This window comes from Pelophylax lessonae, assembly GCF_965119305.1.
Source record: "Pelophylax lessonae genome assembly, chromosome: 1".
NCBI lineage: Eukaryota > Metazoa > Chordata > Amphibia > Anura > Ranidae > Pelophylax > Pelophylax lessonae.
In genome coordinates this window covers 34821535-34847757 of record NC_138768.1, presented here as the reverse complement: position 1 = coordinate 34847757, position 26223 = coordinate 34821535, and the positions used below count along the sequence as shown (strand labels likewise).

The window sequence follows — 26223 nt, the reverse complement described above, 5'->3', positions numbered from 1 at the left end:
CTTCAGAAAAGGGTCCTGTTCTACTTTTGAGGCAACCTGTGATCCGACTGTCCCATATACTTCAATGGGAGTCGCCTCCTTATCTTAATTGACACGACTTGTTATCAGACTTTCCAGGAAGAAGAAAGAGATTAGCCAGGCATTCCCCACAGACAGTCGCCTGTCTCTTCCAAGTCTCTTCCAAGTCTCTTCCAAGTCTCTTCCAAGTCTCTTCCAAGTCTCTTCCAAGTCTCTTCCAAGTCTCTTCCAAGTCTCTTCCAAGTCTCTTCCAAGTCTCTTCCAAGTCTCTTCCAAGTCTCTTCCAAGTCTCTTCCAAGTCTCTTCCAAGTCTCTTCCAAGTCTCTTCCAAGTCTCTCTTCCAGTCACGGGGCGACTTTCTGGTAGAGGTAGTGAGAACCAGCACTTAAGGACAATCCAAAATAAATTCTTATGCTCTGGCCGATCGCAGAGATACCACTTATGTATATGATCGTTGTTGTGTGTACCCATAATACAGCCCAGAGCCAATAGTGCGCATTTTGCTTTTTTCTTTTTTTTAGCCTACTTAGAACACATTGATACTAATTAAAAATCCTGCCTTAAATATACCACCCTAATAGTTGACATTTTGACCCTTACTTTACCCAAACACTTAACGTGGCACAGACCTAGATCAAACCTTGATCCAGCTATTTTTTATTATATATAATTTTATTCCATTTTGTTATTACGGTTGAATTTTTTTTCACTTTTTTTTTTTCTTCTCTCTCTCGAAGGAGCAAGAGAGATACAATGTATCTTTCCTCTCCAGTCAAAGAGCGAAATATAGGCGTGGGCTTCACAGTGACTGGTCATTGTGATAGCCAATCAGAGACTATCACAGGGTTGATGTGACCTGGAAGCTGGAGTTCTAAGTACCGATCATTAGTACAGACCTGTGATCCCGCTGAGACCCCGGTCTGTGTGCTGGGAGCACAAAGACAGATATGCATTTATGCGGCCCCACAGAAAAAAGCTCAGTCCAGTGGGGCCGTATATATATGTACTCTTGGCGTGAAGGAGTTAGAGTTGTTTTGCTGTCTGAAGTGCGTTTGGGTGGTGCTTCAGACAGCCATTCACAGTTGGTGAAGAGGTGTTGTATTGCCTCCTCCCTGTCTGTTTTGAATTAATTACAGTACCAGACAGCCAATGTGTCACCATTGACTTGAAGGGATAATGGTATAATTCCTGCCACAAAGCCAAAGCTTTGCGGGCGTGCCATGTGTTCACCCCAGACTGTTGCCTCAGCAGCAACAGGAGGAGCGGTAAAAACATGGTTCAACCATGGGGTTTTAATGCCTCTTAATTGCAAGTGCAAGTGAGGCCTTACAGATTTTTTTTTGGCGGGGGGAAAAAAGGGTGCGAGTACCGTGTTTTTTTTTTTTATTTTTTTTTTTATTTATCAGTAACCCCTCCCACTTCTGCAAGCCTCACCTAGGCATTAATGTTGACCCTTGCTCCACCCCCTCCCCTCCTGCAGTATTTTGGGACTCGTTGCATGTTCCAGGAAGCTGTGGAATCAAACAGAACACATTATACATTCGCACATGTGCAGTGGGGAGCCTGCTGTGGTTCCTCAAAGAAGTCACAGCCAGCTCTAATATTCAAGATGGCGTCACCAGGGAACTGCAGTGGTAAGAAGAACCTGCTGCAGGAAAACTGCATTGGACTCCAGGCACTGGTAAGTATCTGCTTTTAAAAAGTCAGTACTGTATTTGGGGCTGCTGACCTAAAAATTAAACTGAACTTCCTCTTTAAAGAGTATTTAAACCCGATTCATGAACTTCTTCTATTTGCTCTCTTTTTGACCTGGTAAAGTGTAATAAAGTTCTATGGTCACGGCATACACTTTAATTTTAAAAACGTCAGCGTTGTAATACAAACAATAGTTATGTTTGACAATCCAACATAAGATTACTTAAACTCTCCTTTCATGTTGTGACTTCTTTCTGGCTTTTGGCCATCTCTTTCCACAACTTCCTGCATTCCCAGCATGCTTTGCAGCTTCCATGCTTTGCAGCTTCTCTGTTTACTTTCAATTTATAAGGACTACATATGCCATGGTCCCTTGTTGCCTGCAAGGAGTGGTTTCTGTAATGACTCCACCCCCCCCCCCCCGAAAGTCCACCCCCTCAGCACCTCCCTTCAGCACCTCTGTAGATCAGAAGGGAGGTTGTGAGAAATGTGTGATACAGCAGTGCCTACTCACAGGGAATAGTGACGACGTGTCAAGAGTTCGAGGAAGTGTGTGGTCATCCATATATATATATATATATATAATATATATATTTTTTAAATCACTGGGGGTGGTGGTACTGCTGATTGGCAGTCATGTGACCCCCCCCCCCCCCTTTACATTGTATGCTCCCTGTTACCAGAAGTTGGGGGAAGCAGCATTGAACTGTAGGTAGCTATTAATGACAACAATGTGTAAGTTTGGGGGCATGCTGTGAACAAATACTGGCTGCTGTAGATTTCTTAAGCCCCGTACACACGTACCGATTGTCGGCCGTAAATGTTCGGCCGACGACCGATCGGCGGATTGTAGGCTTGTTAGTATGATGCTTCCGACAGCCGACAGCGCATTGTCGGCCGAACAGAATCTGTCCTGCAGGCATTAAAATTTTTGTTGGCCAACACCAGAACGGCCGATTGTTCGCCAGTCAGTACAGAATTCGGCACGACAAGACAGCAGATTTGCAAGACTGGGCATGCTCAGAAAAGAAAAAACACAGGGAAAGTTAACCATCACATGACATCACTTCTGCAGTCGGCTGTTGTTGGCCAACAAAATTCGTGTGCAGTCTTTTGCAGTTTTCAACAGACACGACAGCCCTGGACAAAAGATGGCCGATCGTTCGGCCGACGATCGGTACGGGGCTTTAGCATGTACAGTAGGTATCTGAGTGCAATAAAATACCTGCCAGAAATCTAGTGAGCTCCTCCTATGCTCCCTGGTTATCGATTATACCTAATTCTCTTGTGTGCACTACAGAACCCTCCCTGATATGTTTTGGAGAGGAGGGGAAGGTGTCCAGATATACGTTAATATTTTAACTTTAAGTATATTTTATACTTTAAAGAGTAACTCCACTTTTGTTGAGGAAAAAAAAACATTCCCCTCTGGGTGATCTCTGTACATTACAAGGATTATAACACATTTTTTTGCAGATTCCTTCCTTTTGTTATTCTGAAGAAATCATTGTTTGTTCCTCTGTGCCTCTGTGCTGAGTTGGTCAAACAGGAGTTGTTTTAATTATCAGCAGTGGCAGCTGCAGGGCTCTGAGGAAATCTGCTGGGCCTGCATCCCTTTAGACGTGTTGCTATTGGGAGTATCTCACCAAAAATGACATTTCTGTTGCAGGGGATGCCAGAAATCTGATTTGTATCTTAGGCAGACTGCTGGGAAAATTGGTGATACAATCACACAAGCAGGAAATGTTTCTGGGGGTGTGGTCAGTATACATTCTGTGTACAGAACAGCTCCAGGTAGCCATATTGTATTGCATTTTTAGAAAATTACAGCAGCTGCAGATTGAAAAGGAAAGGTCATTTTTAATAACATTCAATTATAATATCATTCGTTTTGCAATTGTATACGCTGTATTGTTTTTTCTTTATTTGCTAATTCCCCCCCCCCCCCCCCCCACAAAAATGGAGTTACCCTTTAACGCTGCTCCTATCTAAATGCAGACCACTGAGCGTTGTCACACTAGGACAGGAAGTGTTACTGGCAGGGTTATTGGGTGAAGAATGGGAAAAGCAAGCCAGAAAGAAAACTAACTGAACCACTGGTCAAATATAAATTTCCAACTGTCCCTTTTGACAGAAGTCATTCAAACGATCATCTTCTGTCAAACTGGGATGGCCACACACTGATCAAAATTTGTCCTGTTAAGCAGAGACCGGCTGAATTTCCTGCAGTGTGTGGCCAGCTTTAGAGTATGAGCAAGACCCGGAGATTTGCTTTTCGCAATTCAGTAATTTACGATGTTGAAAAACTGGCTTTCCCAATTACTACACTTTGCGTGAGGTCACTTTATGAGCTGCTATGAGCTGTTTTTCTTCTTTTTTTTTTCTTCGTGCAATGCAGTTTCTTTTTTCAGGTCGAAGGTACCTCCTGTAGCTGACAGAAAACCAGGTGTAGTATAGATTGGAAAAACAATGCGTTTTTACCCTAAAAAAAAATCCTGTTCCTTTTACAGCATGAATAACAGCACAGTGCTTGTGCTGTTTAATTTGGCCCCATCATCTATCACCTGGAATACCTGGTGTATCCTGCCTGTTTCTGCCCCCCCCCCGCCCTGTAAACTGACCATGGTTTATCATGGCTGCTGAGCCCTGACACCCTGGTCAGTTTACGTGCCTTTGTCATCAGCAGTTCCCCTGTCCTCCTCTGTCCTTTCCCCCCCTCCCTCTCACCCTGCCTCTCAGCTCATACGAGTGTCTACTCCTCCCCTCCTGCAGCTGAAATAAACTTTCATGCAATCCACTGTCTTCCATAAGCTGTGTGCCCCCAGTGTATGTGCCTTATTTAAAAAAAAAAAAAAAAAAAAATGCCGTTCTATACCTTATTTCCTATCGCAGTTAGGCGCTCACGTGACCGGCTGCCTCTCTCCAGCTCTCTTCCCGACTGACGTCAGCGGGGGATTCTCAGTCCCGCTCACTGTACTTGTCAGATCAAGAGAGGGGAGAGGCGGTTGGTCACGTGAGCGCCAAGCAGCGCTAAGAAATAAGGTGTAGAAGGAAATTTACATTTTTAATAATGTACATAGACTGGGGCACACAGATTATGGAAAACAGGATTGCATGAAAATTACCAAGTGGGGTTACAACCCCTTTAAAAGTAGAACTATAGGCAAAACCTTTATTTATTTTTTTTTTCCTTTCCTTTATTGATGGACGCAGCTCCTGATCTTCTTAACCATTGGGTTAAACTACCCCCTACAGGAGTAGGAAACTAGGCAGAAAAGGTCTGGCTATGACTATTGGCAGTCCCAAGGGGTATACTCGCCTTCTCTGCTATAGGTAGGTTTTTTTTCTGCCTAGTCAGGAATAGGGACCCAGTTCCTTTTTGGGATCTCTGGTCCTTGCAATTTTTATTTTCTTTTTAGACAGTTTTTTTTCCCTGTGAGATCTACAAGCAACTGCCAGACTAGGCAACGGGCTGTATAATCTAGATCCAGTTGTCACCCCAGTCTGGCCAGCGAGTGCGCCCAGACCCCAGCTCCACGCTAGGTCAGCCACGACACATCCCCACTGGAAGGGGGCTGGCCTGCAAGTTAAACACCTCGCGAAGTCGCATAAAACTGGGTCTCGGCCTGAGTTGCAGTATTCCTTCTGGCCGAAAGCCCCCCCCAATTTTGATGGGGAGGAGGTTCAGTCTGGAGTGGTGCCCGCCCAGTTCCTGGTATGGCAAGTAACTGTCCCCCCCCCCCCCTCTCCCCCTGGAGAATTTTGGGGTGGACAAGGGCCCCTTCTTGCGACTGTTGGACCCCAGGGTTCCCCTCCTTCCGATTAGGCACCCCCCTCATGGTGGTCCCTGTGGGCTATCTTGTGCCCCCCCTCTCCATGTGGGCTGGGGCTGTGGGGTGGCCTGATCTACCTCCTGGGGTGGGGGCAGGGAGGGTTCACCGCCGGCGACAGGGCAATGGGCTGTGGGGGGGGGGGCTATACCTGGTCGGGGTTCCTGCCAGGGGCCCCCCTTCCTGCCTGTCACATTTTCTGAGGCCTAGGGATTCCTCGTGGGTCCCTGGGAGCCTTGTGGTGCCGGTATTTTGCTGTAGCCTGTGTGCTCAATGCACTGCGGCCATGTTTGTGTAGTCTGGCAGCCATTTTACGGTGGTTTGCCTTGAAAATAGCAGCGACCGTGACAGTGGAGCACTATAGGCATCGATTTCAGCCGTGGAGGCCCCTCCTCATCCCCTGGTGCTGATCCCTGGATCTTTTCACTTCCTAATCGCCGCACGTGAAGTGCAGATTATCCTGGTGGGTGCAGGTGCCTGTTTCTGGTGGGGTCCTCTCAGTCTCTACTGAGGATCAATTAGGTGCTCAAGTATTGGCGAGTGGCGGAAGTTGTCCTCTTCCCCCTATATCCCTGCAATCTTCTGGCACACGTCACAGGTCCCAGAAGATTTCCCAGTGTTCTGCTGAAAACTCCAACTTGCCGAGATCTCCAACAACGTTATTTCGGGTAAGTGTACACCAGGAATAATTTGAGATTTCGACCACTTGATGTTTTCACAGAACACTGGCAGCCTTTACACTCCGGTAGATGTTATAATCATTGCAGATTGTTAGTCCGCCCGCTAGTAACCAAAAACATGGCCGCCTCCAAGGCGGCGACAACTAGCGGGCAGACTAACAATCTGCAATAATTATAGCATCCAAGGGAGTGTATAGGCTGTCGTCGTCGTGTGAAAACACCAAGTGGTTGAAATCTCCAATTATTCCAGGTGTATGCTCACCCGAAATTGTCGTCGGAGATCTCTGCAAGTTGGAGTCTTCGGCAGAACACCGGCCATTCACTACGCCCAGGGCGATTTGCGGCAAGCGGTCACAACAGAGTGCCCACCCTAGTGATTCCGGCGCCACGGAGAGGAGATTGAGAGAACCAAGGCTTTGGGTGGCCGCATCGCTGGACTGTGGGACAGGTGAGTGTGTGTTAAGTCACCAGCTACAAAAACACCAAAACCGCTGGAACTCCGCGTGTTCCTCTGATGCTTAGTCACTGATGCAACAAAAGCTGCAAAGTCATTGTTTCCAGTTGGAAACAAAAACCGTTAGTGATGAATCCCATTGCTCATTTTGTAATTATAAATCCTCAGCCGAGATATTGAGGAAGTCAAAGCTTCCTAAAACACCAAAAAATCTATATATTGTATATGGTAATTTTTGGAAACCAAATAGATGCTTCCTGTTTGCCCCTGTTCTGCTTTTTATTGATGCCTGATACTTCTCTTATTATTGTTTTTTATTAATTTTTTTTTTTTTTTGAGTACAAGCACATCCATTTTATTCAGTGATAATAAGCCTAACTAGTATATGCCTAACTTTATTTATTTATTTTTATAATTAACAATTTAGTTTTTCAAAAACACAATGCCTTGTTCTTCCACACATCATGATCCAAAAAAACAAAGTAATGGGAAAACCACTTGATATAAAACTTTGATGATCTAACCCTTGTTGGAGTTTTAGGTTTAGGGGCCTCATTTATAATGCAGCTCTCAGTTGGGGCTTGGCACGTGGTCCGGTTCCCTACCAAACCCACCCCAAAAGACACGTTCTCAATGAGCAAAGCAACTCCTCAACATTGTAACCCAGTATGGTTTGATGTCTGAATGCTGTAAGCATTCTATTATTTTCTAATTCTATTCTGCATTCATTATTGTAGCCTAAGGCTGGGTTCTAACTAGCCACAGCTCACAGCAAGGGGTCAGGTGCATCCCTGTCCTCCATTTCAGGTGCGAATCGGGTCCGAATTTTTGGGTGAGTTCAGACCTGAAATGGACCAAAAGACGCACAGGACAGACTGCGCCCCCCCCCCCTCTCTCTGAGGTGTGTGAACCAGGTCTATTGCGAGCCTGTCACACTCTCCTGTCATGTGACTAACGTGTAAAATCCGCATCCGATTCACATAGTGTGAAGCCAGCCATAGACTGATCGAAATTCAACTGGTTCAGCAGGAACTGGCCAAATTTCAATCAATCTATGGGGCAGGATGGTTGCACTATTGTACAACTTCAGTACAGCCAGCCTGTCTTGATCACTGCCAGCGGTGAGCATTGTGTTCTGGCGGCTGGGAAACCTCCCGCTGCCAAAATAAAATCGTACAGCAGGAGGGATTCCCCCCATCCCTACTGTGCTGATGGGGGAATTAGGCAATGTTCTTTCTTTCAACCCATTGTTTAAGGAAAGAAAACTGCATAATGTATGGCGTGCCTAAATTTATATAGGCCCATTGCTATCCAGACTTTACCGCCGTGCCAGTGACTGCCATCCTCATTACTGTAAGCCCCCTTTTCTTGTAGTCAAAAGCTGTTTTGTCATTTTTCATTTCTCAAAGCCTTCTGAGCACTAACAGCAAAATTTTGTCTTCTTACAGACTCTAAATGGATTCGAGAAAATCGGCTTCTGATTTACACGGTAAGATTCCAAGAGATCCCTTGTGCTGATGTCTTTCAGTCGCTAGGCCTAGGCAGACTTGTTCTGCAGAAATTCATGGGGGACATACATAGGGGATAGGGTTAGTTCTGTCATATCAGATCACATGACACCTGTCTACTGTCATAGGGAGGGGTGCACTTCATGTTTGTTTTTTAAATGCCCAGACAAGTTTTAACCCTTTCGCTGCCAGTGCTGTTTTTGTGGGGTTTTTTTTTTGCACATGTTTAAAAAATAATTTTAGTTTAAAAGATTAGTTAAAACCCACAAACATGATATATTTTCTGAAAGACGACACCCCAAGGAATAAAATAGTGGTTGTTCCAAATGTTTTAATCACGCGATATTTGTGTATTGGCTTAGTCTTAGTTCACATATATCCGGCTGTGGTTTCACTGCGTTATTTAAAAGGAGTCCAGTGCAGTTTTGTTGACTGGTTCAGGTGTGAATTTATATTTAAAGTCGCATCTGAACCGGATTTAAAAGCACACAGGACTCTTATTAAAAACAGACTGCAGCCGGCCCCCAGATATGTGAACTGACTCTATAGAGAAGGCTGCTGGTTCACATGTCATGCGAATTGGATGTGGTTCAAAACGCATCCAATTTGCATGTATGTGAACCGAGCCTTACCAAGCTAAAATTTTTTTCACTTTTTTTTTTTTTTTTTTTTTCTCGCTAAAACAGTATACACACTGTACAATTTCCTTTTAGATTGTTTTATTTTGCTTTAGATTTACCAAAACCATGTAATATGAGGTCAAACCTAAAGACTTTCAGTTTGCAGGCAATCGGGCAGGACCTTTTACTACGTAGTTGAAGGTAAAGGAAATCGAACAACAAAAGTTGTATAGTGTGTATCCAGCTTTAGGCCCCTTTCACACTATCCGTCCGTCTGACGGACTCCGTTTATCTCAGCGGGGGATCGATCCGCCGATTCCCCCGCTGAGCAGGAGGATGACAGCTGTTCTCCGTGCTGTGTGCCAAGACACAGCTGTCAGTTCCCCATGCATCTCTATGGGGGAATCGGATGGGAACGAAATGGGTAAGGAATGCATGGGGGGACCGTTCAGATCCGCCAAAAAAACTGACAGGCGGATCTGAACGGGGTCCGCTTGTGTGAAAGAGCCCTTACACTTTATCTCATAGTGGATAAAATGTGATCCCCCTGTGTGACAAACTCTTTGTGACAGGATCTAATGAGACATCATTGGTCTTTTAGAGTCAGTTTGGGGGGCGATGCGGGAAATGAATAAGATTTGCAACGTTTCAATTCGATCCGCTGCGGGTGTCAGTGTTAGAATAACGACACCCCGAAATAGATTTTAAAACGCAATGCAGTTGGCAGAATATCCATGCTATGTGATTCAGGTGCTGAAGAAAGGGCCCTGCACCATTTTGGTGTGGATGCGATTTGAGCCATACAAAATGTATGGCTCAAATCGCACTGCACAGACATCGCACGTGGTGCGATTCCTGTGCAAATCACATGTGGTGTTCGGCACGCACCAGTGTGACCCCAGGCTCAGTTTTGTCTTATGAGGAAAATTATCTTTGATTATACGGCATGGCACAGCCTGTCACCATATTCAGGGATCCTCAAAATACGTCCCTCCAGCTCTTGTGGAACTACACATCCCATTAGGCATTGTAAAACTCAGATATTGACAGACATGACTTGCCATGATGGGAATTGTAGTTCCTGAACAACTAGAGGGCCGTAATTTGAAGACCCCTGACCATATTAATGTTTGTTCCCTAGGGCCATTTAGTCACCTAGAAGATGTCCCGTTCAAGATCGGTGATAAGTTCAGAGTGCCGGATAAAGTTGGCCTTCCTATCGGCTTCTGTATGCCGGACATTAATCAACTTATAAGTGAAGCCCAGGTGAGTGTCTCTTCAACCTTGCTGGATCTTTACCAGACTTTACCATACGTGTGCTTAGTACCTCCTGCAGTACTTTTCTTTATTCAGAACATATAGGATAATAGTTATGTCATGAAACAGCTTTTAAATGAACCTCTGCTTTACCCAGGCAGGGCAAAGCTGCAGGTCCACTTTGATCCCTGACACCCCTCTCCCTCCAGCAGCATTTCTTCATTTTAACATTGTTACTCTAAAATCTGCTCCGTTGTCTAGCAAAGCACTTCACTGTGTAAGCGGCTACAGTTTTTTTTTATTTTTCTCGAATTGTAGCCTACACAATAGACTCTACTGGTGCTGGTTCTTTGTGATTGGCCCAGTGCTGTAACATGAAGCAAGTTTTATCTTGGCTTCGAGTAGTTGGGGAGTAAGGAAAGTTGAGTATGTGCTACTGGAGAAAGGGAACTTAAAGCACATCTGTTGCTTTGCTGTGTGTTGACAAAGCACAGGTGTGCTTTAAACAGAGGAAAAAAAAGGAGGCATAGGAATACCCATGACTCTAGTAGACAATATTTGCCTATTGCAGAGTTCAGTTTTAGGCTAGGTTCATACCAGTGCAGTGTGACCTTAATCTGTTTTCTCTTTCATTCATTGACTGATCTTCTTAACCACTGAGTTATACTGCCCCCTACAGGAATAGGACACTAGGCAGAAAAAAAAGTCCCAGGGGATTTTCTCTGCTATAGGTACTCAAGTTTTTTTTTTCTGCCTAGTCAGTAGTAAGGACCTAGTTCCTTGCTGGGTCCTGGCAATTTTTTCTTTTTTAGATAGAAATTTTCTCCTGTGTTTTTTTTTTTTTTTTTTATATATATACCCTGTGAGATCTACAATCAACTGCCGGACTGGGCAACGTGCTGGATAATCTAGATCCAGTGGTTACCCCAGTCTGGTTAGCGAGCGCGTGCAGAACTCGGCTCCACGCTAGGTCGGTCACAACATATCCCTGCGGACGGGGGCTGGCCTGTGAGTTAAACGCCTCGCGAGGTTGCATACGACGGGGGGGGGGGGGGGTCTTGGCCTGAGTCGCAGCGTTCCTCCTGGCCAACCCATTTTGATGGCAAATGGTTCTGTCTGCAGCAGTGCCCGCCTGGTTCCTGGTATGGTGAGAAGCTGTCCTCCCTTTCCCCCTGGAGGGTTTTGGGGTGGACGTGGGCCCCTCCTTGGGACGGTCGGACCCCCTCCTTCCCATCAGGCACCCCCCCCCCCTCCACTTATGCTGGGGCTGTGTGGGTGTTCTGGTTCACCTCCTAGGGTGGGGGCAGGGCACTATGCTGGAGCTTTGGGGGAGGGGTGGGTGCGCCATCGGTGACCGGAAGATCGGCTGTGCGGTAGGGGGAGGTTGAGGCCTCCTAGGGTTCCCTCCTGGTGCTGTGCAGGGCTGCCATTTTGTTGTAGCCTGTGTGCTCAATGCACAGAGGCTATGTTTGTGTAATCCGGCGGCAATTTTGCGGTGGTTTGCCATTGAAAATAGCTGCGGCCATGACTGTGGAGCCCTGTGGGTGGTGATTTTGGCGGTGGGAAACCCTCCTCATCCCCTGGTGCTGACTCCTGGATCTTTTCACTTCCTGATCGCTGCACGTGGAGTGCAGATTATCCTGGTGGCTGCGGGTGCCGGTTTCTGCTGGGTGGTGAGTCTAGTGGGGTCCTCTCCCTCTGCTGAGGATCGCTTGGTGCTTTGTGCCTGGCGACCGGGTGGTGCTGCCAGCGCGGTGGGGGCTGTCCCTTTGCAGTGTTTTACACTTTTTGTGTTGTCTCCCTGGTGACTCATGGAGTCTTTGGAGTACATCTCCCCACCTGATCTCCCTCTTTGAGGCTGCGGGGGCCCCCAGGGTCCCAACCATCCATGGATGCACTGACAGCAGTCCTGGAGTCCTTTGTGTCCCGGGTGGAGGTGGTTTTCAGGTGATGGGCTAGCAAAAAGCCCCCCCCCCCCTCCCCCCCGCCTTCCTCTACCTCATCTGATTCGGCCGCAGCAGACTTGGGTCACCCTGCTGGCTCTGCGACCACACGCCCGGTATCCTCAGATAGTGAAAATGATTCCTCCACATCTGCAACCTTGCACGAAAAGGTGCTGGTGGAAGCACTGATTATATCTGTGCATGAGACCTTAAAAATTGAGGACACAGCTGTGATGGAGGCGCAGGTTCCCTTTGGCACTCACAAGCCATCCAGAGCAGCAAAGGTGCTCCCTTTCCCCCTCCTATTTTGACAGTACTGATGCTAAAGAGTGGGGACGACCAAAACGTCCCCTTGGGGGCCCTAAGCAATTGGCTATGCGATGCCCCTACCTGGTCCAGGGGCTGCAGGTTATCTGTGGTGCCTCTTAGGCACCACAGATAACCTGGTGGTTTGGGTCTCTGTTTCGACAGTGGTCCTTCGGCGTGTCTTTTGGGCTTAAATGCTGGTCTGCGGATCAGACTTCTAAAAAGGCATTTGACTGATCTCCCCTTTCAAGGGGATTGCCTGTTTGGGGCTACCCTGGATGACATCATTAAGGTCTCATGGGGGAAAGAGTACTTTTCTTCCACAGGCTACTAAGGGCAAGGAACCTTGTCGTAGACATGGGCCCTCCTTCTTGGCTAATACGTTTTTTTCCTTACTCAGGGTCGACTGACAAGGGTTCCAAGCCTTTCAGGGCCTCTTCTGAGGGATCCAAATGAACCTGGTCTGGCAAGCCGAGAGCAGGTTTCTTCAGACCCACGGACAAGGCTCCTTCAGCATGAAGGTGCGCCCTCACCTGTATCGGAGGTGGGGGGACGTCTTCGCTGGTTTAAGGACCCGTGGATTTCCCTGGTACAAGACAAGTGGGTCCGCAAAGTTATTCAGTCCAGCTACAAGATTGGGTTTCGCTCTTGTCCCACAGCAAGGTTCTTACCTTCCAACTTGCGTCTGTCCCCAGACCGCTTACAGGGTCTGTTTGGGGCAGTACAAGACCTGTTAGTTCAAGGGGTAATTGTCCCGGTTCCGACTTTGTTACACCAACGGGGGATCGTGGTACTGGGCTACTTGGACGACCTTCTGCGAACGGAGTCTCCTCCTGCTCGGGTGGAAAACCTGAAATCGCCATACAAACTCTGAGTGAGTTTGGCTGGATTCTGAATTTTCAGAAGTCTGCTCTGGTTCCGTCCACAAAGCTGGACTATCTGGGTTCGCCTCTGGACTCTGCCTTAGCCAGAGTGCTCCTTCCTCTGGACAAGCTCTAGAAATAGCAGGCTGCAATTCGCCTCCTGCTGTCCTGCAGAAGGTCATCCCTCCAGACTTGTATGTGGATACTGGGCCTGATGGTGTCTACCTTCTAGGCAGTTCTGTTTGCACAGTTCTGTACGAGGTCCCAAATGAGACAAGACTCTGCAGTCTCTGGACAATGAGATCTGGCTGAGCCGGGGATCGAAGTAGTCCCTGATATGGTGGCTTTGTTCTCTGGTGCTTCGGCTGGGCAAATCTTTCCTCCCCTTGTATTGGACAATGGTCACTACGGATGCCAGCCTGTTCGGCTGGGGAGGCATCCTCTGCAAAGACTCTGCTCAGGGGCTCTGGACACTGGAGGAGTGCAGACTACTGATCATTGTCTTGGAACTCTGAGAAATCAGACTGTGCCTGGACCATTGGACAGATCGTCTTCAGGGATACGCATTCAGTTTGACAACGCCACTGACTTGGCTTATTTCAATCACCATGGGGGCACAAGAATTGTCCCAGCGGCTCTAGAAGTAGCTGGCATTCTAAGGTGGGCAGAACAGTTTGTTCAGCCCTCTCCGCCGTACACATTCTCGGGGTGGAAAACGGTCAGGTGGATTATTTCAGTTGGCAGGGGTTGCACCAAGGGGAATGGTCCCTTCATCCGGAGGTTTTTCATCAGTTGTGTCTCCGGTGGGGCGTCCCCGAGTTGGATCTGTTGGTGTCGTCTCAGTTCAACAAGTGCGGAGGTTTGTGGCTCGGTCACGGGATTCTCTGGCGTGCGCCAGACGCGCTGGTGGTTCCGTGGGGTCAGTATCGTCTGATTTACGCCTTCCCTCCTCTCAAGCTTCTGTCAATACTTCTACACAGGATCAAGGGAGAAGGGATTCCGGTCATCTTAGCGGCTCCGTACTGGCCTTGCCAGGCTTGGTATGCCGATCTTGTGCGGCTGGTTGCCAACGTTCCTTGAAGGCTTCCTCTAAGGGAGGTTCTGCTGTCCCAAGGACCAATCTTCCATCCTCCTTTACAGTCGCTGGCTTTGACGGCTTGGCTGTTGAACGCCAGGTGCTGATGGATAGTGGTTTGTCTGCGTCTGTGATTCCAACGCTGTTAAAAGCTTGGAAATCTTCTAAGAAAATCTACCATCGTACATGGAAGACTTATATTGCCTGGTGTGAATCTCTTGTGGTGCAGCCTCGCTCTTTCTTGTTGGTTCGGATCTTGGCCTTCCTTCAACGGGGTTGGGCAGAAACTGGCCTTGAGTACTATCAAGGGTCATGTGTCGGCCTTAGCAGTCTTCTTTCAACGACCGTTGGCCACACACTCCTTGGTGCGTACTTTTCTTCAGGGAGTAAGGCACTTGGCCCCTCCTTTTCTTCAGGGAGTAAGGCACTTGGCTCCTGCATTGCGGTCTCCGTTGCCACCTTGGGACCTCAATTTGGTGCTCTGTCCTTCAGAAGCCTCCTTTTGAGAGTCTTCGGGAGATTCCCCTGCTTACGCTGTCCCAGAAGGTGGCAATCACTTCTGCACGCAGGGTGTCAGAATTGGTGGTTTTATCCTGTCGTTTACCTTACTTGGTGGTTCACAGAGATAAGGTGGTTCTTCGTTCCTGTCCGTCGTTCCTTCCAAATGTTGTCTGATTTTTATTTGAATGAAGACATTGTGTTGCATTCCCTGTGTCACAGGCCAAAACATCCAAAGAAAATTGCTTTACATGCCTTGGATGTGGCCTGGGCGATTAGGGTGTACCTGGCAGCTACGGAGTCTTTTAGGAAGTCAGACTCCCTATTTTGTGCTACGGACGGGCCTCGGAAAGGGTTGTCAGCTTCCTCTGTGACCATTTCTAGATGGATCAGACAGACTGTGATTCAGGCCGTTTCCATCAGGGGTCAGGTTCCTCCTTTCCCTGTCAAGGCGCACTCTAATCAGGTGCACAGTGCCTCCTGGGCCTTCCTGGTCGTCAGTGCACACTTCACAAGGTTCTAAAAAGTGGATGTGTTGGTATCTGCAGATGCTTCCTTTGGCTGCAAGCTTTTGCAGGCTGCTGTTTAGAGGACCTGGTCCTCTTTGAGAGTGTATTTTTTTTTTTTTTTTTCAGATGAGCTCCAGTTGTTTTGGTTGAGCTCCTGTTTACCTGGTTGGCTATAGTTAGCCTTGGGAATTTTTCGCTGTTCCCACCCCTTAACCCTACTTTGGGACACCCCAATGGTTAAGAAGATCAGAAGCGTCAATGAATGAAAGAGAAAATGTGATTTTTGACTTACCGTAAAATACATTTCTCTGATGTTCATTGATGAACACAGCACCCACCCCTCTGTGGAGTTGTAATTCTTCTGACACTGCTTGTAACAAAACTGAGCACCTCCTCTCCATTGAAATGGGAGGGGGGGCTTGTCGGCCAGGTGAAACCGAGACCCGGTGGTCGTATGTGACTTTGCGAGGCGTTTAACTCGCAGGCCAGCCCCTGTTCGGTGGAGCTATGTCATGGCCGAATTAGCACGGAGCTGAGGTCTGCGCACGCTCACTGGCCAGACTGGGGTGACCACTGGATCTAGATTATCCAGCCCGTCCCCCAGTCTGGCAGTTGATTGTAGATGTCACTGGAAAAAAACAGGAGAAAAATTTCTATCTAAAAAAAATTGCCAGGACCAGAGATTCCAGCAAGGAACAAGGTACTTACTCTTGACTAGGCAGAAAAAAACTGAGTAGCTATAGCAGAGAGGAGTAAATCCCCCTGGGACTGCCCATAGGCGTAGCCAGACTTTTTTTTTTTTTTTCTTCCTAGTGTCCTACTCCTGTAGGGGGCAGTAAAACCAATGGTTAAAAAAAAGATCAGGAGCTTTGTCCGTCAATGAACGAAAGACATGGATTTTTACGGTAAGTCAAATCCAATTTTTCAATGCTGATTTGTAGTGCAGCTGCAGTGCGTTTTTTTTTTTTGATAAGTTTTAAATTAATATTTTACTACTGTGCCTCATACTTGCTGTCAGCCAGCAGGGACAAGTCATTGGTTGCCAAGAAGCTGGCACTCGCCGGTGTCTTAACAACCAGTCACTCCATTGTTAAGCAACTGGGAGCCGGTGTTGTAAAATTTTGTCGGACCCGTGAAAAAATCGGACCTCGTCACTTCCGGGGACAGAGCATCACAAAACAGCTGATGGGAGTCGTCCGTGCGCATGCGGAGTCGTCCGTGCGCATGCGCAGAAGACATTTTTCGAGGTTTGACAAAATTATAACAGAGAGCGGACAGCTGACTGAGAGGAGGCGGGGACGGAAGACACCGCCGCGTCATCTGCAGAGCTGAATAGAGGAGGCGTGACGGAGGTGCGGCCGTGTAATAAATGCAGGGCTTAAGCGACTCCTGTTTTATTATCTTTAGTAATTATCGTATTATTTATCCTTAGGATTTCATTACATTTAGTATTTCTTATTTTGTATTATAGAAATACTAAATGTTATGAAATCCTAAGGATAAATAGGATAATTACTAAAGATAATAAAACCTAAGGAGTCGCTAAAGTCCTGCATTTATTACACGGCCGCACCTCCGTCCCGCCGCCTCTATTCAGCTCTGCAGATGACGCGGCGGTGTCTTCCGTCCCGCCTCCTCTCAGTCAACTGCCCGCTATGTGTTATAATTTTACCAAACCAAGATAATGTCTTGTGCGCATGCGCACTTGAGACTCCCATCAGCTGTCTCATGACGTAGAGTCACCGGAAGTGACGAGGTCAGATTTTTTTTTTTTTTTTCATGGGTCCGAGAAAATTTTAGAACACCGGCAACATCCGAACAATGATTAGTCATCCCTGCTGCTGGCAGGGGATTCCCAGCTGACAGCAGAATGTAAACAAAAGGAGCCGGTGGTCTGTTAATTACTGCAGATCATTGGATAATGCCTCCGATGATCTGCAATAATCGGTAGAACACCGGCAATGGAAACAAAGGTGGGGGCCTAGTATGGTTTTTAGGGGGACCCCAAACCAGGCCCTTCCGACTGGTATAGATTTTAAGGTAAACCACATACCAAAACAAAGGTGTGTGGAGTCCCTTCCCAAAATCCATACCATACCAGACCGTTATCTGAGCATGCAGCCTGGCACAAAAGGGGTGGGGACGAGCAAGCCTCTTGAACCATACCAGGCTACATGCCCTCATAAAGGGGATGGGGGCCCTTTGAGCAGCAGAATTGACTCCACATTGTTGGGAAGCCGGCTCATTAACAACTGATGACACATCCCTGCTGCTCAATGGTGAGCAGGCACCATTGGAAGTAATGTCTTTTCCATTGTCATGTGATTTAGTGCGACCCAAGTCGGATCTGAAGTCGCATCTTTGTGAACTAGGCCTTAAGGCCTTTAAAATCCAGTGGATTTATTTTATTGAGTGAATATAGAACCACAAAGATGTGTTTTTCTTATCGGAGTTGTAGTTCTTCCTTCCATTATAGGAATAAAGATTTCTCCTCTGTTCCCTGTATTTTCCATCCCTTTCTGTTCTTGTGACCCCCCCCCCCCTTCACTAACACCAGAAGCAGTGAGAACTCCCCTCATATTGCAATCTGTATCTCAGTGGGTGCAAGATGGGTAACAAAAATCCTGATAGTTACTGCCCCTTTCGTACTTTAGTCAAAACAAAGAATTTACTAAGATTTTACATAATCCTGAAAATCTCTTATTTTGTTCCCAGTATGACTTCTCTTTGGAGAAGAAGACCATCGAATGGGCTGAGGAGATAAAACAGATTAAATCTGCCCAGCGAGAAGCTGAACTGAAGGCAGAAGCGGCTCGTTCCCGAGCAGACCCCGACACTACGGGTGAGAGCGAAGAAAATGAGGCCATTGGTCGCCCACCTTCTCTACACCCCATTCTTAGCCTCCATTACAACAGTATGCTTACTCCTACCCCTGCCGACAGCAGTGCCATACCGCAAAAAGTGCTGAGCACCAAAGCGGACTTCAACCCTGCCGACTTCGAGTGTGAGGAGGACCCATTTGACAAATTAGAGCTAAAAACAATTAATGAAAAGGAGGAATTAAAGAACATCCTTGACATTCATATCAGGCCTGTTGCAGACCAAGACTTGAGTCAAAATGAACCCATCCATGGCTCTCAGGCTCTGGTGATGGATGAGGACACCCTCACCACCATAAAAAAAGAAGCACTGGACTTCAAGCACCTACGAAAACCCAATGGTTTTATCACTTTACCACAGCTGGAGGACTGTGACCTACCCCCGTCTTCCAAAGTGTCCCTTGCCCCCATCAACTCAGTCAGCAATATCAGATCCCTGTCTTTCCCTAAACTAGACTCTTATGACAGCGACCAGAAGACGGCATTCACAAGCACTACCTGCCTGCCCAATGGCACTTTCCAGGACTCTTTACAATCCTCTCCTCTAAACAATGGCGGTGAACTGAATGGACACCTTACTCGGGGTCAGCCCTTGCATTTAGAAAGCGGGGTTGTACAGCCCACCTTACCTCCTTCTCTAGCCACCGTGGTATCTGGTAGAGATGGAATAGCAGGGACCTGTTTGAACAGTGATCCAAAGGTAAGAGACAACTGCAACTTTTTTTTCCTGATTGTGTTGGAATTTGGCTACAGTCCTGGTGTTGGCTTTAAATTGCTTTATTACAATGATATGGGTAAAATGGAAGCAAAAAAGACTTTCGCTAGGGTGACTTGAAGGGACTCTTGTCAATGAGAGGGGAAGGGGTGCAAACTGATATAAAAGCAAAGATTTATATAAAGTGAGGTACACATGCCCACAGCAGCCTCACAAACCTTCCTGTTATGGTCGAATCTCAGGCCGTTCTGACAGACAAAATTTTGTGATTTCTGATTGGTACAAAGCTTGTCCACCCCTTCCTGTCTTGTATGCATTGCTATTAGCCAGTGAGGCTTCTCATTATATCAATGGGCCAATTGGAATGTGTGTGGGGTGGGCATAGAGGGAAGGTTTGACACTATGATGAAAGAATTTGAGCTTTGTGGGGTTGCTGCAGGTATGTACACCCCTAGCTGCATGCACTTCATTCCTGGTGCAGCTTGCGTCCCCTTTTTCCAGTGACAGAATATATTTAACAGCTTAACAACTTTTCTTTCTAAGAATGGATTCACTTCTCATTCTGTCTAAACCCTGGAAGTAAATTTTTTTTTTTTTTTTTTTTTTTTTTTTTTACTTTAATTTTCTTGTAAAAAAAAAAAGTAAAAAAATGGCAATCATGTGGGCGTTTTTATTTTTTGACATTCATAAACTTCACTCCAGAAATAGCTCAGTGGTGGCTGTTTTGCCCAGTGAACTGAGCCATCCTTGTTTTTTTGGCTCTGTTCAGACAGTGTACAGAGCTGATCTGCCTGGCTCTGCACCACTTTCAGGAATAGAGGATCCTCCCAAAGGAAATGGGGTTTCTCCCATGTTCCCACAGAGGGCAGGTGGGACACACACTGGCCTGCAAGGAGTCACACATGTAGCTCACCGTGCGGGGACAAGACACCTGTCTGTAGAAAAAAATCATTCAACAAATGCAACTTGCGGCATGGCAGACAAGAAATATGCTGTGTAGATGGAGTGTAAAACGCTGATTGGAAAAAAAAAATAAATAAATAAATATATATATATATATATATATATATATATATATATATATATATATATATATATAATATTTTTATACATTTATAGTCTTACTGGTATTTGCTGCTAAAAAAAAAAACCTGGCGGCTTTTTCCTTTCTCTCAAGGTAATTTTAATAACCTTTAATTACAATGACTTGTTTCGCAGTCATATACATCAGCCTTTCTCAACCTTTTCAACACAGAGGAACCCTTGAACTAAATTTCTGGTCTCGGGGAACCCCTGCTAAAAACTAAAAATGTACAACTCCTGATACATTAGTGTGACAGTCAGTGGGAAGAATGCTCCTTACTCTTGTCATCATTGGGAAGAATTACCCCCCCCCTTACGGATAGCTAAAAGGAACAATGGTGTCATTGGGAACTTATCTGAGAGGCAGAGATTGCCTATTTTTCAAGGAAAACCCCTACCAACCTCAGGAAGAACCCTGGTTGAGAAACCCTGCTCTATGCTATGTTTATTTATTTTTTTATTTGCTTTTTTTTTTTTTTTTCTCCATGAAAGTGGGAGTTAAAGCCGGTTCACACTGAGGCGACATGTGAAGTCGCGTGCACCGCGACTTCTGCACGACTTGCAGAGACTTCACATAATGGAAGTCTATGCAAGTCGCTCCGAGGTCGCCCCAAAGTAGTACAGGACCCTTTTTCTAAGTCGGAGCGACTTGTGTCGCTCCTATTAGAACGGGTCCTGTACTTCTCAATGGACCGCGACCGACCGCGACTTGTCAGGCTGACAAGTCGCGACAGTGTGAATGGGCTCTTACCGTTCAAAGCAGTATTGAACCCAAAAGCAAACCTTCATTATATTGCAGCTTACCAAGTCTCAGATGTGATGGCTGCATTAGTTTGCTTCTTTAGGCTTTCCTCTGTTTTCACAGGGTGATCTGGCCAGTTAGTCTGTTTTTCAAAAGAACAAGCTCTCTTGCAGATGTATCAGATACAGGCATGAGACAAACCGTTCAACACTGACAAAGATGCTTTTAATGATAATTTTTTTAAAAAATTGATGTAAAACCTTTAGCCCCGGTTCACATTAGTGCGATCGCAGAGATCTCATGTATTTCGGAGCGCACTGCTCCTAAAATTACATGCGATCTCATGTGCGGTGCGAATTTCAGCCATACTCTTTGTATGGCTGAATTTCGCACTGCATCCGCACTAAACTCGCACCTGACCCTTTTTTTTTTTTTTTTATCCGCAGCAGAATCTGATCGCATGGTGGTTCCCACTAGTGCGATCCGATTCTGTGTGAACTTGCAGATCGCACTGAGAGATGCGATCGCAACTGGGGGTGTCGTTAACTTTTAATTGACACCCCCTGCTTATCGCGTATGGCAGTGTGAACTGCCAGAGGTGCGGATGCGATGCGGGATCACGCTGCATATTCGCAGTGTTCCCGCATCGCACTAATGTGAACCGGGACTAAAACCCTTGAGTTTGGCTTTAGTTTGTTAGTGTATCTAAATCTGCTGGTACATCTTAAGCTGGATACACACTAAACCACTTTATTGTTGGTAGATTTCCATTAGATTTACCTTCAACTATGTAGTACAAGGGCCGGCCTGATTGCATACAAATTGAAAATGTTTAGGTCTGACCTCATATATGGTTTTGGTAAGTCTGAAGGAAAAAATCTAAAGAAAATTGTATTATGTGTATCCAGCTTAACACTCCGCTCACCCCAGACTGACAATGCTGCTGTTCAAAGATGCCCCCTGTGCTCATTCATCCAGTGGGGGGCACTCTTATACAGGAGGTATGTTAGTGGCCAGATCGCCAGGTAAAAAAGGGGAGAGGGGAGCCTAAAAATAGACCACTAATGCAGCCAACACTTCTAATGATTGATTATCTGCAACATATATTACATTTTTTGTTTTGGGTTTAATACGGCTTTAGACTAATGAATCCAGGTGATTGGTGTACTAGCCAGGCAATCGGGGGATTGATATTGGCAACCTCCATGTGTCTCTGGGGAAAGGTTTGCTTAAAAAAAAAAAAAAAAACTAGGAGTCCTAAGTGGTTAAAGTGTCCTCATTGAGATTTATCAGCTCTGTTCCATAGAGGAGTTCCTCCTCCTTTTATGATTGTATCCTTTTTTTTTTTTTTTTTTTTATAGTTTTTTTTTTTCTTATGAGAATTAGAGCCAGTCTACAATGCATAAAATGTAGGATGTCTTGGTGTGAGACCTTCCTAAGTTTCTACATTCCACCTCTGTAATCACTTGAGTGACTCAGCAGTGTGAACGGTCTCATTACTCATTATCACAGAGGACTCCGCTAAAGTGCTCTTATATTCTTTGTTTAGCTGCCAGTTTAAAGTTTTATAAGTAATATATAAACCCTTTTCTCCCCTTTCCTTTTCTCTTATGCTTTTTCCTTTTTCTTTAACTTTTTTTCTTTTTCTTTCCTTTCTTCTTCCTTTCCTTTTTTTATTTGTGTGTGTGTGTGCGTGTGTCTGTCTTTGTGTGCGTGTGTCTGTCTTTGTGTGCGTGTGTCTGTCTTTGTGTGCGTGTGTCTGTCTTTGTGTGCGTGTGTCTGTCTTTGTGTGCGTGTGTCTGTCTTTGTGTGCGTGTGTCTGTCTTTGTGTGCGTGTGTCTGTCTGACTGTGTGCGCGTGTCTGTCTGACTGTGTGCGCGTGTCTGTCTGACTGTGTGCGCGTGTCTGTCTGACTGTGTGCGCGTGTCTGTCTGACTGTGTGCGCGTGTCTGTCTGACTGTGTGCGCGTGTCTGTCTGACTGTGTGCGTGTCTGTCTGACTGTGTGTGCGTGTCTGTCTGACTGTGTGTGCGTGTCTGTCTGACTGTGTGTGCGTGTCTGTCTGTCTGTGTGTGCGTGTCTGTCTGTCTGTGTGTGCGTGTCTGTCTGTCTGTGTGCGTGTGTCTGTCTGTCTGTGTGCGCGTGTCTGTCTGTGTGCGCGTGCCTGTCTGTCTGTCTGTCTGTGTGTGCGTGCCTGTCTGTCTGTCTGTGTGTGCGTGCCTGTCTGTCTGTGTGCGCGTGTCTGTCTGTCTGTGTGCGCGTGTCTGTCTGTCTGTGTGCGCGTGTCTGTCTGTCTGTGTGCGCGTGCCTGTCTGTCTGTCTGTGTGTGCGTGCCTGTCTGTCTGTGTGCGCCTGTCTGTCTGTCTGTCTGTGTGCGCCTGTCTGTCTGTCGAGAGCTAAAGGGCAAGCTAGAGGGAGAGATGGAGAGAGATATACAATTGTGCTCATAAGTTTACATACCCTGGCAGAATTTTGATTTCTTGGCCAATTTTCTGAGAATATGAATAATAACACAAAAACTTTTCTTTCACTCATGGTTAATGTTTGGCTGAAGCAATTTATTATCAATCAACTGTGTTTACCCATTTTAAATCATAATGACAACAGAAACTAGATTCTTGGGCTGTCTTGTATGAACGGCACGTCTGAGATCTCCCCAGAGTGGCTCAATGATATTGAGGTCAGGAGACTGAGATGGCCACTCCAGAACCTTCACTTTATTCTGCTGTAGCCAATGACAGGTGGACTTGGCCTTGTGTTTAGGATCCTTGCCCTGTTGGAATGTCCAAGTACGTCCCATGCTCAGCTTCCCGGCTGATGAATGCAAATTTTCCTCCAGTATTTTTTGATAACTGCATTCATCTTGCTGTCAATTCTGACCAAATTTATTGAACCTTTTTGTAGCTCACACATCCCCAAAACATCAGAGATCCACCTCTGTATTCACAGTAGGAATGGTGTAAATGGTGGACTTTTCATCATAGGCCTTGTTGACTTCTCTCTAAATGTAGCGTTTATGGTTGTGGCCAAAAAACTCAATTTTGGTCTAATCACTCCGAATGACTGTGGCAGAAGGTTTGAGGATTGTCTCTGGGCTGTTTGGCGTATTGTAAGCGGGATACTTTGTGACATTGGCGTAGTAATGGCTTTCTTCTGGCGACTCGACCATGCAGCCCATCTTTCTTCAAGTGCCTCCTTATTGTGCATCTTGAAAACAGCCACACCACATGTTTTCAGAGAGTTCTTTATTCCACCTGAAGGTATTTGTGGGTTTTTCTTTGCATCCCGAACAATTTTCCTGGCAGTTGTGGCTGAAATTTTAGTTGGTCTCCCTGACCGTGGTTTGGTTTCAACAGAACCCCTCATTTTCCACTTCTTGATTAGAGTTTGAACACTGCTGATTGGCGGAAAATTGGCCCTGAAAAAACAATATTGGTCGATCCATTAGAGAGATATAGATGTATATCTATCACAAATGTGAGTACACCCCTCACATTTTTGTAAATATTTTGTCGGGTGGGTTGATGAATTTACATTTGTTCCTAACATGCACAGGTTCTGTCTCTTAGGACCTTGACAATCCTCGGTGAGCGTCTAGTAACAAAGTCTGACTAATAGCGGTACTCTTTGCAGTCTCTAATGACATTCCGTGACCACGGTGCTCCTAAAACCATTAGGGAACAATAGATTTATTTAGGCCCCATTCACACTAGTGCGACTTGTCCCGTGATTTTGGACCGCAAAATCGCATGACAAGTCGTTTTCCATTATTTTCAACGAGCCCCATTCATATCAGTGCGTTTTGAAGTCGCACCGACTTCAAAGTAGTTCCTGCACTACTTTGCCACGATTTTAATGCGTTTTGAGGCATATAGCTTTGCCATTGCTTTCAAAATTGCGTTGCATTAGTGTGAAAGGGGCCTTAAGGCAAGAAAGGTAATTTTTTTTTTTTTTGCTTAATAATGTGTTTAAAGTAGAACTTTTATTTTCATATTTGATAGAGCAAAGGAGGATTATAACCCCTGACACCATCTGTGTCCCATTGGGGAGATTTCACTTCCTGTCCCATAGCCAAACAGGAAGTGAGAGGAAGTCCCTGCAAATGAAGGAAATTTCTGTTTGAACCCCCAGGTCACCAGAACTAGTGTCCCTGTTGGAAGATTTTTCCCTCTCTTACTTTTCTGGGGACAACCCAAAATTTGGGATTTTCTTTTACTTTTAATGATAATGGTCAACCGGGCAAATAGAGAGGGGGAATCTCCCTAATGGGTATACAGACAGCAATAACATCTGTCAGGGGCTCTAATCCCTCTCCACCTTATCCAAAACTAAGTTTAGTCTTTAGTTCTACTTTAGGTGGCCTGTAGGTAGAGGAGAGATGTTAGTTGTAATGACATGTCCACTTTATCACATATACATGTATGTACAGAAGTGTACTGAGAAGAGTGCTGCTTTTGCTGATCTTCTGAAGTAATACAAGCACTGATTTTGTGTTGCCGACGGGAACCGAACATTTCCAGAAGAAAAGGTCAGCACTGCAGCCTGCCTATTCAGTCAGCACAGGTTTCCTTTTAAAAATAACATTTTAGAAGGCTGTAGATTAACTGGCCTAAAATAACACAACGGCACCCTGCCAAAGGCGAGGATTAGGGGACGCTAAGCCAACAAGCAGACCTTTGTTGTTGTCAGAGGGTGTAATTGGTGATAGTGATGAAGGTACGTTTGAAAGAAGTTTTATGGGCAGCAACATAGTTTTCCTATTATTTATTCCTGATGGTAGATTTATTTTTTTTACTTCCTGTAACAAGGTGAAAACGCTGTTCATTTTGCAGTGAAACCACTGCAGTGTTGTCACACTGATCACAGAAGTCTTAGGCTGGCCATACGCTAATCCTTTTTTCTCTAGCGCTCATTGACAGACGTAGTCCTCGGTGATACAGCACCTTCGGGTTATGTTGCCTCCACAGGAGCAGGACTAGACAGGAAATTAAAAAGCTCTGGCCACACCCTAGGGGCAGTCCCAGAGGGTATATCCTCTCTCTCTCTCTGCCTCAGCAAATCAGTTATTTTCTGTCTAGTTAGGAGTAAGGACCTAGATACCTTGCTGGGATCTTAGGTCCTGGCAAGATTTTTTTCTTAAAAGATTTTTTTAGACAGCTTTTTTTCTCCAGTGTTCCTGTGAGATCTTCAAGCAAGAAAGCTGAACTGGGCGACGGGCTGTATGTTGAGATCCGGTGGTCACCCCAGTTCAGCCTACGAGCGCGTGCAGGCCATAGCTCCGCGCTGGGTCGGCCGCAACAAAGTCCCATTAAAGGACTGACCCCGCGAGTTAAACGTCTCGCTGAAACGCCAAAGACCATGAGTCACGGCGTCCATATCGGTCGACAGCCCTCCCGCCCCGGTGGAGAGGGGTACTGTCAGGAGTTGGTGCCCGCCTGGTTCCGGTATGGTGAGTAGTATGTTCCCCCTTTTCCCCTGACGGGTCTTGTGGTGAACGCGGGCCCCTCTCTGTATGGTAAGATAGAGTCCCTCTCTATCCTATAAATGAC

The 26223-nt window shown here is 46.1% G+C and overlaps 1 protein-coding gene across 1 annotated transcript in view; it reads left to right on the top strand.

Moving 5' to 3' along the window:
* Positions 1 to 26223, top strand: part of UBAP1 (ubiquitin associated protein 1) — a 91857-nt gene that overhangs the window by 33810 nt on the left and 31824 nt on the right. Inside the window, exons 2-4 of the mRNA XM_082253512.1 lie at positions 8126 to 8166; positions 9947 to 10071; positions 17972 to 18835. Coding sequence (XP_082109638.1) covers positions 8133 to 8166; positions 9947 to 10071; positions 17972 to 18835 — 1023 coding nt within the window. The 5' untranslated portion in view covers positions 8126 to 8132. The remainder of the gene's footprint in view (positions 1 to 8125; positions 8167 to 9946; positions 10072 to 17971; positions 18836 to 26223) is intronic.